Source organism: Mustelus asterias, chromosome 5 (assembly GCF_964213995.1).
Source record: "Mustelus asterias chromosome 5, sMusAst1.hap1.1, whole genome shotgun sequence".
Classification (NCBI taxonomy): domain Eukaryota; kingdom Metazoa; phylum Chordata; class Chondrichthyes; order Carcharhiniformes; family Triakidae; genus Mustelus; species Mustelus asterias.
The window spans coordinates 30,975,720-30,990,927 of record NC_135805.1 but is presented as its reverse complement, the minus strand read 5'-3'; the positions used below and the strand labels follow the sequence as shown (position 1 = coordinate 30,990,927).

Below are 15,208 nucleotides of genomic sequence, written 5' to 3'. Positions count from 1 at the left end.
ATCAAGCTGCAAAAACTGGTGCACGCACAATCGCAATCTAGAAGTATAACTATCTATGCCTTTTTTAAAATATCCCAGAATACACACAGACACACAACAAATAAACCGCAAACAGACAGGATCTCTAGACATGGGCTTTGGAGGGTCAGCTTTATTAAACAAAGGATAATGTTGCAGAATTTAGATGTTCTCAATCTGGAGCTACCTCATGTGAAGACAGACCGCTGGTCCCAGTAGCTTTCTGGAGGGTCTCGTGAACGGAGCTTCAGCATGGAGAATAGAGAGCTGGATCAATTCTTCTTGTCTCAGCTTTTCAGGTTTCCAAATCCAGACAAATTGCACTCAAATGAGGTTTCTATAGCTGCAGGTTGATAACCATACATGGAAATTCAGGCAATGTAGGGAGAGCGCGATTCATAGCAGCCAACCTTCTCAGCTTATTCCCCGAAACAGACTGATTTTAAAAACCACAGGTTCAAAACTTTAAAGTTTGTCTCTTTTATGTGATTTCCAGTAAATCACGAGCCTTTGCCAGTTTTTTTCTCCTATCAATTAAAGTGATTGCAGTTCAAAACAAACAAAGCTCATTGTCCCTCAAATACCATGCTGCTCAGTTGATTTCTCAGAAAAAGACAGACTTGCTTCCAATCAAAAGGTGAACTTGTGACCATTCTTTAAAAAAGACTCCAGGTTAGCATCCAGATAATGCAATGTCTTTTCATAGTTCAAAAGAAAATATAGGGCGGAACTTAGCGGGCCCGTTAGCCATGTGTCCTCATCCTGTTATGGCCGCTATATCTTGCAAGAAGGCCAAAACGAAATTTGCATCAGTAAGATCTCGGTTTGATCTTCCCCGCTTCCTGCCAATGAGGTAACCTGCTTTACATTAATTTGCATACACTTAAATATAATTAAACAGCTTTACACCATAGCCTCCACCCACAATGGATCCTCCCACCCGGCAGTGTGATATCACACCTGAGCAAATCACTATTGGTTTTCAAAAGATAAATGACGCGTGATGACCACGCCGGGAATATGTCGGTGCCTAGAAGCCCTGTGGTGGAAGCCAATGCTGGGCATTGCCCCTATGGTGTAACCCTCCTCCAATGGTGGGGGTGTCCTCCTTAGGTGTGGTAGGGGTGGGTGAGGGGGGTGAGTGCACCCTGATACTTCTGTGGTGGGGGGATCACCCTGAAGCTGTGGGGGTGGTCCACCATGTATGTAGGGGGTTGGGGGGCTACATTTTAAATGCAGATTGGGCCGCCCCTTTAAAGATGGTGCCCTGATCTCTGTGGAGTGAGCCTTACCAGCTCCATCAGGCTCCACCCCACCAGAGTGATGGTATAAACCACGCCCTCAGATGTTCTGTGCTCCTTGCCATTCGTCTCTTGTTGATCAACACAGTGTCTGTTTGGCCACAATTGCAAAGATATAAGCCAAAGCAAAATAAATATTCTAAACTAAATTTATGAATTACAGCAGGTCACTTTTCATAGAAGCATCAACTAATTCACCTCTGTGCATTTCTTTAGTGTTGCTGCCTGTCTTCATCCATCTACAGTGCTAGCTCAGTGACTGCCACACAACTGGTTGAAGGCTGCTGATTACCAATAGGGGAGATTACAGCTGATCTTGGGCTATAACCTCAAACAGGTCTGGGTTTATAAGTCACTGTTTCAGATTGCATTCTCAGCCTGGGAGACAGGTTTGCTAACTGACAGGCACCAGGAAGGCAAAGGGGTATGTCAGTGGTGAGAGAATAAATGCTCTCATCCTAAGAGTGGCAGAATTGTACTTGTGTTGGTCAATATCAGTCTGATCTTGCACAATAGAAACCTACAAGGCAGAAAACTCTTGTTAGATAGAAGTTTGAGCCTACACTGCAGCAGGCAGACATTGGGGGTCTTTGCTTATTCTACAATGGAAGCTGAGATATCAGCCATCACATGCTGCAGTATACTAACAGTTTTGGCCACAAGCCCTAGTTGGAAAAATGGGTCTCAGCTCTGTGGAAAGCCTTGTGCAAAGTTGCTACCAGTCTCCTTATGCTCCTTTCTGGCAGGTCGACGAATGCACCAAGCACTTTGTTATACAAAACCATCCGCCTTCTTCTGTAGCTTGCCCCAAAGTACTCATGCATTCTCTGCGGTAGAACATATATGCAATCTTGACTTCCAGTGTCTGCCCTACCTTTTCCCATGCCCTAACTGCAAGTTACATACCACATCTCTCATCATGTGCAAGTCAGTCCTGTAAGCCATGTTCGAAGCACAGTGTCAACATCTGAGCTGGAGCCTACAAGAACAAGATTTAGTTTTTTTTCCCCATCATCATTATTTTCTTGCTCTTTCACCAATGGAGATGGGTATTTCTAGAACACAAGTCTTTATTGCTTGAATGATGTCCGGGCCCATACCTTTTGCATTACCCAATGTCTTCAACCTTTTCTTGACATCACGTGGAGTGAATCAAATTGGCTGAAGACTGACACTCATGATTCTGGAAACCTCAGGAGGAGACCGAGATGGATCATCCACTTGGCACTTCTGGATGAAGATAACTCCACATACTTCAGCCTTTTCTTTGCACTGATGTGCTGGACTGCTTCATCATTGAGGATGGGGATACTTGTGGTGCCTCCTTCTCCCGTTAGTTGTTTGATTGTCCACCATAATTCATGACTGGATGTGGCAAGACTGCAGTGCATGTTGCTTCCATTGTTTGGCATGCAAGCAGTCCTGTGTTGTAGCTTCATCATGTTGATACTGCATTTTAAGTATGCACAGTGCTGCTCCTCACATGCCCTCCTGCAATCTTCAGTGAACAAGGGTGATCACCCAGCTTGGTATGCTATAGAGTCATAGTTATAGAGTCAAACAGCGCAGAAAAGGCCCTTCAGCCCATTGACTCTGCACTGACAATAACTACCACTAAAGGTGCACTAATCCCATTTTCCTGCACTTGTCCCAGATCCTTCAATGTTATAATGTTTCAAGTGCTCATCCAAATATTTTTTAAAGGTTGTAAAGTTTCCGGCCTCCACTACCTTTCTAGACACAGCATTCCAGATTCCCACCACCCTCAGGGTGAAAAGATTTTTTTCTCAAATCTTCTCTGAATCTCCTGCCCCTTACTCTAAAACTATGCCCCCTCGTGACTGACCCCTCAACCAAGGGGAACAGCTGCTTCCTATTCACCCCGTTCATAACCCTCATAATCTTATACACCTCAATCATGCCCACCCTCAGCTTCCTCTGCTCTAAAGCAAACAATCCAAGCCTATCTGGTCTCTCCTGATAGCTCAAATGCTCCATCCCAGGCAACAACTTCCTAACCCACAGACCGTAGTCAGTAAGGATAAGCAACAACACCTCTTCCACGATCATCCTCAACACTGATGCTCTGCAAGGCTGTGTCCTCAGCCCCTTACTATACTCCTTATACATCTTTGACTGTATGGTCAAATTCCCCTCCAACTCCATTTTTAAGTTTGCTGATGACACCACCATTGTGAGTCAGCTCTCAAACAATGACGAGACACAGTATAGGAAAGAGAAAGAGAATCTGATAAGCTGGTATGATGACAATAATCTCTCCCTCCATGTCAACAAAATGAAGGAGATAATCATCGACTTCAGGAAGCATAGTGGAGGGCATGTCCCTGTCTACATCAATGAGGACAAAGCAGAAATGGCCAAGAGCTTCAAGTTTTTAGGTGTCCAGATCACCAACAACCTGTCCTGGTCCCCCCATGCCGACACTATAGTTAAGAAAGCCCACCTCTACTTTCTCAGAAGACTAAGGAAATTTGACATGTCGGCTACGACTCTCACCAACTTTTATAGAGGCACAATAGAAAGCATTCTTTCTGGTTCTATCATAGCTTGGTATGGCTCCTGCTCTGCCCAAGACTGCAAGAAACTACAAAGGGTCGTGAATGTAGTCTAATCCATCACTCAAACCAGCCTCCCTTCCATTGACACTGTCTACACTTCCCGCTGCCTCGGAAGAGCAGCCAGCATAATCAAGGATCACACATACCCTGGACATTCTCTCTTCCACCTTTTTCCGTCTGGGAAAAAGATACAGAAGTCTGAGATCACGTACCAACTGACTCAAAAACAGCTTCTTCCCTGCTGCCATGAGACTTTTGAATGGACCTACCTCGCATTAAGTTGATCTTTCTCTATATCCTAGCTATGACTGTAACCTACATTCTCACTCTCTCCTTTCCTTCTCTTGTACGGTATGCTTTGTCTGTATAGTGTGCAAAAAACAATATTTTTCACTGTATACTAATACATGTGACAATAATAAATCAAATCAAATCAAATCAAAATAAAATCATTCTGGTGAACCTCCTCTGTGCCCCTTCTAGTGCTATCACATCCTTCCTATAGTGAGGTGACTAGAACTGCTCACAGTACTCCAGTTGTGGTCTAACCAACGTGCCATACAACTCCAACAATACTTCCTTGTTCTTATACCTTATGCCATAACTGATAAAAGCAAGTGTCCTTTATGCCTTCTTAACTATCCTATTCACGTGCTCTGCCAACTTCAGGGATTTGTGAATATGTACCCCTCAGATCCATCTGTTCTTCTGAGCTTCCCACCGTTTGCCATTCATTAAATACTCCCTCGTCTTGTTTCTTCTTCCAAAGTGTTTCACCTCATACTTATCAGAGTTAAATACCATCTGCCACTGCTCTGCCCATCTGGCCAACCCATCTATATCTTCCTGTAACCTACAACCTTCTTCACTATTAACTACCCTACCAATCTTGGTGTCATGTGCAAACTTGCTTAACATTCCCCTCACATTTTCATCTATATCATTTATGTATATAACAATAAAAGTTCCAGTACTGATACTTGTGGTACACCAATGGACACCGGCCTCCAGTCACTCGAACAGCCTTCTCCACTACCCTTCACGTCCTATTACTAAGCCAGTTTCTGATCCATCTCGCCAATTTCCCTGAATTCCATGTGCTTTAACTTCAGCTAGTCGCCCATGTAGGACCTTGTCAAAAGCTTTGCTAAAACCCATATAAACTACATCAAATGAACTTCCCTCACCCACACACTTGATCTCATTTTTGCGGTTGTATACAACTCCAGGGCAGCACGGGTGACACAGTGGTTAGCACTGCTGCCTCACAGCTCCAGGGTCCCAGGTTCAATTCCAGCCTTGGGTATCTGTGTGGAGTTTGCACGTTCTCCCCGTGTCTGTGTGGGTTTCCACCAGTTGGGTGCTCCAGTTTCCTCCCACAATCCAAAGACATGCAAATTAGGAGTATTGGCCATGCTAATTGCCCCTTAGTGTCAGGGGGATAGATCAGCAGGGTAAATAAGTGGGATTACAGGGATAAGGCCTGGGTGAGATTGTTGTCGGTGCAGGCTTGATGGGTCAAATAGCCTCTTTTTGCATTGTAGGGATTCTATGAAGTAAATCAAGGCTTTCTACACTACTGCTTATGGCCCACAGTACCTCATGGATGCCTAGTTTTGAGTTGGTAGATCTGTTCAAAATATATCACATTTATTACAACAGTAGTGCCACACAACATGATGTGAAGTTGGGACTTTGTCTTCACAAGGATTATGTGGAAGTCACTCTTAGCAATACTGTTTTAGATAGATAGATGCATCTGCATTAGGTGGATTGAGGATGAAGTCAATTAAGTTTTTCCCTTTTGTTGGTTCACTCACTACCAGTCAAGCTGCTATGTATTTTAGGATTTAGTCAGCTTGGTCAGTAGTGGCATTATTGAGTAACTCTGGGTGATAGACATTGAGGTCCTCCACCCATTCATATAAAGCTATGATTGTTAAATACGAGTCCTGATTGAAAAAGATTCTTGGTTGTTCAGTGATGGGGGTATGTGCACTGAACAGCATCTGAGGTCTTGAGGTATCAGTCACCTGCATATCCTATTCAAACAATCCAAAAACATAAGGGTCAGTCATCATTGACTGCTCAATCAAAATATTTATGCAAAAAGGACTGGCAAAAGATATGCCTGGAAGAGGCTGCAATGTTAGGGAGTGGTGAGGCCATGAAGGGATTTGAACACAAGCTTGAGAATGGCAGTTTCCAGGGACCATGAACCAATGGAGACCAGCAAGCACAAGAATAATGGTTAAATTGGATGGTGCGAAACAAGATACAAGCAGATAGATAAAACTAAAGAGAACAAATGCATAGATGAGTCTATAATGATTCAAATTGTTCTCCATGATACTTAACATGCTTTTAGGGAATTTCAGCACAGGATTTTGTCATTTGTCAATCAAACACAATAATATAATTGCCATTTTATTGCATGTTGCTTCATACGATAGATTAAATTAATAATATAGTTCCTTTACCTTAATATTAATGATGAAGTCAGGCTTTAGATTCAAATTTTTTATGATTTGTATCTGCTCTGGAATATTCAAGTAGTTCTCAGACAGAGAAGGAAATTCACATAAAACATAACCTAAAAAAAGGGGTTGTTAATTAGCACTTAAGAACATAAGAACATAAGAAATAAGAACAGGAGTAGAACATATAGCCCTCGAACCTGCTCCTCCATTCAAAACAATCGTGGCAAATCTTCTGCCTTAACTCCAAATTTCCATCTGCTCCCCATGGCCCTTCATTCGCCGATAGATAAAATCTGTCTATCTGAACCTTGAATAAACTGAATGATAGAGTAGCCACAATCCTCCAGGGTAGACAGTTCCAAAAATTCAGAACAGTCTGGAATTTTTCCTAATCTCAGTCCTAAATTGATCGACCCCTTATACTAAAATAGCATGCTGTGTTCTAGATTCCCCAACCTGGAGAAGGAACTTTCTACTTTGTCAAGCCCCTTCAAAATCTTGTATGTTTCAATGAGATCACTCTCATTTTACTCAACTCCAGACAACATAGTTCTGACTTACTCAGTCTCTCGTCATACGGCAACACTCTCATCCCAGGAACTAACCTAGTGAAGTTTTGCTTTACTGCCTCCAATGTAAGTATATGCTTCCTTAGATATGGAGACCAAAATTGCACATGGTATTACAGGTGTGGTCTCACCAAAGCCCTATACAATTGTAGTAAGACTTCCATTTTCGTGCATATTAATCCTCTTGCAATCAAGGCCGACATTTGCACTTGCACCTGCATGCTAAACTTCTTCCTTGTAAGAGTAGATCCTTTTAAACACTATTCTGTTCTTGTATTCTTCCAATCACATGATACTCCATCTATCTGTATTGCCTACTCACATAGCCTGTCTATATTTCTTGGCAATCTCTTTATGTCCTCCTCACAGTTTACATTTTCACCTAGCTTTGTATCAAAAATGAACTTGGATACATTGCCTTCAGTCTCTGAGGCAATTCTTCTTCAGACAATGTTGTTGAATAACTTAATAAAATATGTAAAACGTACACAGGGTATGTTAATAAAGGTGTTTCTTAAAGGCAATAAAATATATTTCCATTAACCTGTTAAAAAAGTAACTCTGCTGGAGTTTTTGTTTCTCGAGTGTCCTACCTCTTCATCAGATTTTGTAGAAGAAAATTTTAACCTTATATTTAATGTTTTCCTTTTGGGGAGCCAAAGCCATAACAAACACTGTATTAGACCTTTACATAACTTTTGATTACTTCCTTAGTATGAATTTATGCAAACTGCTCTAGAAATAACCTTCTTTCCTTTCCTTCCTTAAGGAATTTGTCATTGCTATTTTTCTACTACTGCTCGATGCGTGGTAAGTGGTTTCATTTTGGGGAGATAAAAACTGTTATTCAAATATATTTGATCTGCAATAGGAGATAGAATGTGACAACTACTAGATTAGGCATCAAAGGAAGCATTTCAAATTAGTTTGCAACTAAGTTCCCTTTTGGTATAGCATGTGGATCTGCTGTTTCATCTTCCAGAACCTCATCTCCTTGCCCACTCTATTCTTTTATCACCACCCAAACCTCATCCCCTTCTTACAGAACTTTCCCATGAATTGCAGGAGCTGTAACACCTATTTATTTACCTCCTCATTCTTCACCAGTTAAGGCCACAAAACAGTCCTTCCGGGAGAAACAATGGTTTAATTACACTTAGAAGAAGATGATAGGAGCAGGAGGAGGCCATTTTGCCGTTCGAGTTTGCTCTGACATTCATCACGATTATGGCGGATCATCCAACTTAACAGCCTACTCCTGCTTTCTCTCCATAACCTTTGATCCCATTCTCCCCAAGTGCCGCCTCTTGAATACATTCAATGTTTTGGAATCAACTACTTCCTGTGGTAATGAATTCCATAGGCTCATCACTCTTTGGGTGAAGAAATGTCTCCTCACCTCCTGAATCCTCAGACTGTGACCCCTGGTTCTGGACTCCCCCACCATCGGGAACATCCTCCCTGCATCTACCCTGTCTAGTCCTGTTAGAATTTTATAAGTCTCTATAAGATACCCCCCATTCATCTGAACTCCAGCAAAAACAATCCTAACCTAGTCAATCTCTCCTCATACATCAGTCCCGCCATCCCCGGAATCAGCCTGGTAAACCTTCGCTGCACTCCCTCGAGAGCAAGGACATCCTTCCTCAGAAAAGGAGACCAAAACTGTATACAATACTCCAGGTGTGGCCTCACCAAGACCCTGTATAATTGCAACAAAACATCTCTACTCCTGTACTCGAAGCCTCTCGCAATGAAGGCCAACATGCCATTTGTCTTCTTTACCACCTGCTGCATCTGCATGCTTACCTTCAGCGACTGGTGCACAAGGACACCCAGGTCCCGCCGCACACTCCCCACTCCCAATTTACAGCCATTCAGGTAGTACTCTGCCTTCTTGTTTTTGCTTCCAAAGTGAATAATCTCACATTTATCCAAATTATGCTGCATCTGCCTTTGATTTGCCCACTCACCCAACCTGTCCAGATCATTCTGAAGGATCTCTGCATCCTCGTCACAATTAACCCTCCTATCCAACTTGGTATCATCTGCTTCTTTCAATTTAGTTTACTGTATTTGCTGCTCACAATGCAGTCTCTCCTACATTGGGGGTACCAAATGCAGAGTGGATGACCTCATTGCGGAACACCTCCATTCAGTCTGCAAGCATGACCACAATCTTCTGGTAGCTTGTCATTTCAATTCATCATCTTGCTCTCACACTCACGATTCCGTACCCAGCCTGCTGCAAAGTTCCAGTGAAGCATATGCATGCTGGAGACACAGTACCTCATCTTTTGGCATTTCACAGTTTTATGGACTCAACATTAACTTCAACACCTTCAGATCATGAACTCCATTTTGTATCTTTACCCCGTAATGCCAGCCTACATCTTGTTCTCAGGTTTTGTTTTCAGGCAGCACTGACCTTTATTCTGCCATTAGTACCTGCACTAGACCAATGCTTTGTTCCTTCTTTTGTTCCATGACATTTTTGTCATTTAATCACCCTACACTCTAATCTATTTCTGATCTTCCCCTTTGCTCCACCTGACCCACTCCCTTTTTCAACAGCACAAAGCCCATCACATTTCTACCTTTCTTCCATTCTGAAGAAGAGTCATATAATACCTGAAACATGAACTCTGGTGCTCTCTCTACAGATGCTGCCAGATCTGCTGAGATTTTCCAGCATTTTCTGTTTCTATTCGACCTCTGGGTGTTCTACCTACTTTCTGCAGATCAAAATTGTGGAGGACACAACAAGCAACTGCCAATTATCAGTAACGTTACCAAGTTACTTATAATCAGCATCATTGAGATCACCAATGACCAGAAACTACTAGAATGACCACATCAATGCAGGGCTTCTAGAACCAAGTCAAAGGCTAGAATTCTTTGTATGGATAGGGTAAATAATGAGAAACTGTTAACCCTCGACAAGATGAAGAACCGGAGAAATTTAAAAAAGGAATAAAAGTGATGGGAGGAAAGCAGTTTTTATCTAGAGGGTGGTTGGAGTCTGGACCGAACTTCCAGTGAGGTTGGAAAAGACAGGTACGATCGTGGTATTTAAAAGAGAATTGGATTGCTAACCGGAAATGAATGTGCAAGGTTAAGGGGTTTAGGCAGGGGAATGGGACTAGATAGAATGCTTTTTCAGAGAGCCAGTGCAGATTTGATGGGCCAAATGGTCTCCTCCTGCACTGTAAAGATTCTGTGATTCTGAAGTCTTTCTTTTACTCTTTACAGGATGAGGGCATCACTGACTAGTCCAGCATTTAATGCCCATCTGTAATTGCCCTGAGAAGGTGATGGTGAGCTGTTTTCTTGAACCACTGCAGTCTATGTAGTGTAGGTACACTCACAATGCCGTTAGGAAGGGAGTTCCAGGATTTTGATCAAGCGGCAGTGAAGGAATGGTGAAGGAAGAAAAGCAGGATGTTCAGTTTATAAAGCGCATTTTGTAGAAGGTGACAATGAGGATCTCTCGACTCAGATGATGACATCGCCAGCATGAAGAAGAAAAGCTTAGTATTGCCTGATACAGTTTAAGTTATATGCACTTTATGAAAGGGAAAGGTAAGGTGTATTTTAAAATGTACCACAAATCCCGTTTAGATTGCAACTGTAGCAGCAGTACTGCAGCCTGTCTGGTCAGTGAGTCGCAAGGGGTGGCCATTTTGCAAAAGTGAAATGCCAGAAAATAGTTTGAAGACCACTGTTCTAGATGATAGCGGTTGTGGGTTTGGAAAGTGCTGACAAAGTAGCCTCAATGAGTTCCTGCAGTGCATCTTGTAGATGGTACACAATGCTGCCATTGTGCGTTGACAGTGGAATAGGGTGGTGAATGTTTGTGGAGCGGGTACCAATCAAGTGGGGTGCTTTATCCTGGAGGATGTCGAGTTTCTTGAATGTTTCTGGAGCTGCACTCACCCAGGCGAGTGGAGGGTATTCCATCACACTCCTGACTTGTGCGCTGTAAATCATGGACAGCACGGTGGCACAGTGATTAGCACTGCAGCCTCACAGTGCCAGGGAACCAGGTTCGATTCCAGCCTTGGATGACTGTCTGTGTAGAGTTTGCACGTTCTCCCTGTGTCTGTGTGGGCTTCATCCGAGTGCTCCGGCTTCTACCCACAGTCCAAAGATGTGCAGACCAGATGGATTGGCCCTGCTAAATTGCCCCTTATTGTCACAAGATGTGTAGGTAAATATGTGGGGTTACAGGGATAGGGCGGAGGGGTGGGCCTGGGTAAGATGCTCTGTCAGGGAGTCGGTGCAGACTCAATGGGCTGAATGGCTTCCTTCTGCACTGTAAGAATTCTGTGTGTGACAGGCTTTGGGGAGTCAGAAGGTAAGTTACTCGCTGCTGGATTCCTAGCTCTTATAACCACAGTATTTATATAGATGGTCCAGTTCAGTTTCTGGTCAATAGTAACTCCAGGATGCTGAGAGTTGGAAATCCAGCAATGCCAATGCCATTGAATGTTCAGCGGCGATGGTTAGATTCTCCCTTGTTGGAGATGGTTATTGCCTGGCAATCGTGTGGAATAAATGTTACTTGCCACTTATAAGTCCAAACCTGAATGTTGTCCAAGTCTTGCTGCATTTGGACATGGACGCTTCAGTGACTCCCAAAAAGGCTATCCGCTTTGATATCCTCAACTTTGTAGACACTCAGTCCCCATCTTAACTAAATTAATCATATGCACATCCGCCACAATCCTGTTTTACAGAATGTCACAGTAGACCCCAAATATATTAAAAAATAACATTTTCTTCAGTTGATCCTGAGGATTCTTCTACAATAAAGATGCCATATGAATGCAAATACGTGGTGCTATACTCACCGCGATGAGCAACCTCTGGAGAATGGAGTTTTTCCAACATCAAGTTTATTACTAGCTCCTCATAAATACTCTCACCTCTAAGTAGGCATTCCTGAAACTAAAGGAATATTTGTAAAATTATACCAGTTTCTAAGAAAGTTGCTCAGGCCTTATACATTGTAGTGTAACATGGTGTATTTGATTTCAATACATGCATCGTTATTGTTTTAATTGGGTATATACAGTGGAGCCCCGTTGTAACACGAATTAGCGCGAAATCGGATATGATGCGATGAATCATTGGACCCTTTTTTTTGCTCTTTCCGGTTTAGTGATTTAGCGCGACCCCGATTTAGCGCGACCCTGATAACATTCGCGATAACATTTTATGGACCCCAACCATCGCGTTAACACGGGGCTCCACTGTATTTGCAAAAGGGAATCTGTGTAAAAATCTAGTTCACAAATTACAACAGAGTAGCTAAAACAGAGAGACTTCGGGTCAAAGTTTGAATTGATTTATTATTTTCGCATGTATTGGTGGTATACAGTGAAAAGTATTGTTTCTTGCACACTATACAGAAAAAACACGCCGTTCATAGAGAAGGAAATGAGAGTGCAGAATGTAGTGTCATAGCTAGGATGTACAGAAAGATCAACTTAATGCGAGGTAGGTACATTTAAAGGTCTGATGGCAACAGGGAAGAAGCTGTTCGTGTGTCAGCTGCTACGTGATCTCAGACTTTTGTATCTTTTTCCCGACGGAAGAAGGTGGAAGACAGAATGTCTGGGGTGCGTGGGGGTCCTCAATTATGCTGACTGCTTTTCCGAGACAGTGGGAAGTGTAGACAGAGTCAATGGATGGGAGGCTGGTTTACGTGATGGATTGGACTACATTCATGACCTTTTGTAGTTTCTTGCGGTCTTGGACACAGCAGGAGCCATACCAAGCTGTGATACAACCAGAAAGAATGCTTTCTATGGTGCATCTGTAAATGTTGGTGAGTCTACCTGACATGCCAAATTTCCTTAGTCTTCTGAGAAAGCGGTGGTCAGTCCTAATGCAGATAGGAAATATACAGTAAATGGCAGAACTCTTAAGAGTATTGTTAGGCAAAAGGATCTGGGTGTACAGGTACACAGGTCACTGAAAGTGGCAATGCAGGTGGAGAAGGTAGTCAAGAAGGTATACGGCATGCTTGCCTTCATCGGCCGAGGCATTGAGTTTAAAAATTGGCAAGTCATGTTGCAGCTTTATAGAACCTTAGTTAGGCCACACTTGGAATATAGTGTTCAATTCTGGTCACCACACTACCAGAAGGATGTGGAGGCTTTGGAGAGGGTACAGGAAAGATTTACCAGGATGTTGCCTGATATGGAGGGCATTAGCAATGAGGAGAGATTGGAGAAACTTGGTTTGTTCTCACAGGAACGACGGAGATTGAGGGGTGACCTGATAGAAGTCTACAAGATTATGAGAGGCATGGACAGAGTGGATAGTCAGAAGCTTTTTCCCAGGGTGGAAGAGTCAATTACTAGAGGGCACAGGTTTAAAGTGCGAGGGGCAAGGTTTAAAGGAGATGTAAGAGGCAGATTTTTTACACAGAGAGTAGTGGGTGCTTGGAACTCGTTGCCGGGGGAGGTAGTGGAAGTGGATACGGTAGTGACTTTTCAGGGGCGTCTTGACAAATACATGAATAGGATGGGAATAGAGGGATATGGACCACAGAAGGATAGGGAGTTTTAGTTAAGTCGGGCAGCATGTTCGGTGCAGGCTTGGAGGGCTGAAGGGCCTGTTCCTGTGCTGTAATTTTCTTTGTTCTTTGTTCTTTGAGACTCCTCCTCAAGTGAGTTGTTTAATTGTCCATCACCATTGATGATAGAATGTGGCAGGACTGCAGAACCTAGATCTAGCTCATCCATTATTTGTTGGAAAGCTTAGCTTTGTCTGTCCCTTACTGTTATGTTGTTTGGCATGCAAGTAATACTTTGTATTGGCTTCACTAGGTTGACAGCATTTTTAGGTATGCTGATGCACATCCTCCTGCATTCTTCATTTAACCAGAGTCGATCCTCTGACTTGGTAGTAATGGTAGCGTGGAGGGATACACCGGACCATGAGGTTACAGTTGATGGTTGAGTACATTCTGCTGCTTCTGGTGGTCCACGGTGCCTTATGGGTGTTCAATCTTGAGTTGCCGGACCTGTTTTCATTCATCCCATTTAGCACAGAAGTAATACCACACAACACAAAGGAGGATTTCCTCAATAGGAAGATGGGACTTCACCTCCACAAGAACTATGCGGTGGTCAGTCCTACAATTTGGTCATGGACAATAATTAACTAATAAACATATTTAAAACATATTAACAAAAGATTTAAATTACTTACCTGCCTTCCTGCCAGTTTCCAGCATGGTCTGACCGGCGACTGTTTGCTGGTTCTGGGAGATGCGCATGTGTTCCCGGCGCATGCGCTGTTCAGGGCCAGCGGCGCGCATCTCCCACCGCGACCCGACAGAAAAGTTGCGGGTCGCGATGGGAGAATCGTGGCCATTCTTTCTGAATCTTCCCTGTCTAACTCTGAACGGACATTTCACCCCTCTACCACTAAAGATTATGACATTACCGATGGGACGCGATTAAACAGCTATTGTCTCGGGCCTATCTCTTTGTATCATATGTAAATAATTTTCCGCTGTGCATGGCTAGAAACTATTATCTTTACTAGAAGTTGTAAGATATGCCCTATAAAAAAGGCTGACTGTACACAATTATCGATAAGAAGGCAATAAAGGATCCATCACTCACGAAGGCTGTGTCTGACTATCTTTTTAGTTTCGACACCCCTCACATTTACCATAGCTAATCCACCAAACCTACACATCTTTAGACACTAAGAGCCTGATTTTACCATTTTCATTCTAAGTGCTGAATCTGGGCGCAATTTAGATCCGACTTGGAAATCTGCTTTCAGGCGCCCCCATACGCACTCAGCCTGAAAAAAAAATCACGAGTCCGAATCGTGCTGTGGGTGGGGCTTAGTGCGCCCAAAATGATCGGAGCTCTGAACTGCGCATGCGCAGTTCGAAAAAAATTGAAAAAGTGCGCCTGTCACATCATTCCCGGGCCGGATAATGCCTCACCCTATTCCCCACAGACATTGCCCCACCCCCACAACATCACAAACCCATCTATCCCCCCACCCTCCGTCACCCAGAACAATCGCAGCCCCCTCCCCCTTTCCCCTCCACCGATCTCAGGCAGAGTGACAGCAGACCCCCCTTCCCCCAACTAATCTCAGGCAGAGAGAACCACCCTTCCCTTCCACCCTACAGATATCAGGCAGAGTGATCCCCTTTACCCCTACCCCGGACCCTCCCACACAAGGCCCCATCTCACCTACACACCGATGACTGTGTGATACCT

The 15,208-nt window shown here is 43.4% G+C and overlaps 1 protein-coding gene across 1 annotated transcript in view; it reads right to left on the bottom strand.

The window, feature by feature from the left end:
* Positions 1 to 15,208, bottom strand: part of ak9 (adenylate kinase 9) — a 370,082-nt gene that overhangs the window by 324,623 nt on the left and 30,251 nt on the right. The window contains exons 6-7 of the mRNA XM_078213534.1: positions 11,801 to 11,897; positions 6,379 to 6,491 (exon numbers count right to left, since the gene is read on the bottom strand). Of these exons, the coding sequence (XP_078069660.1) occupies positions 6,379 to 6,491; positions 11,801 to 11,897 (210 nt within the window). The remainder of the gene's footprint in view (positions 1 to 6,378; positions 6,492 to 11,800; positions 11,898 to 15,208) is intronic.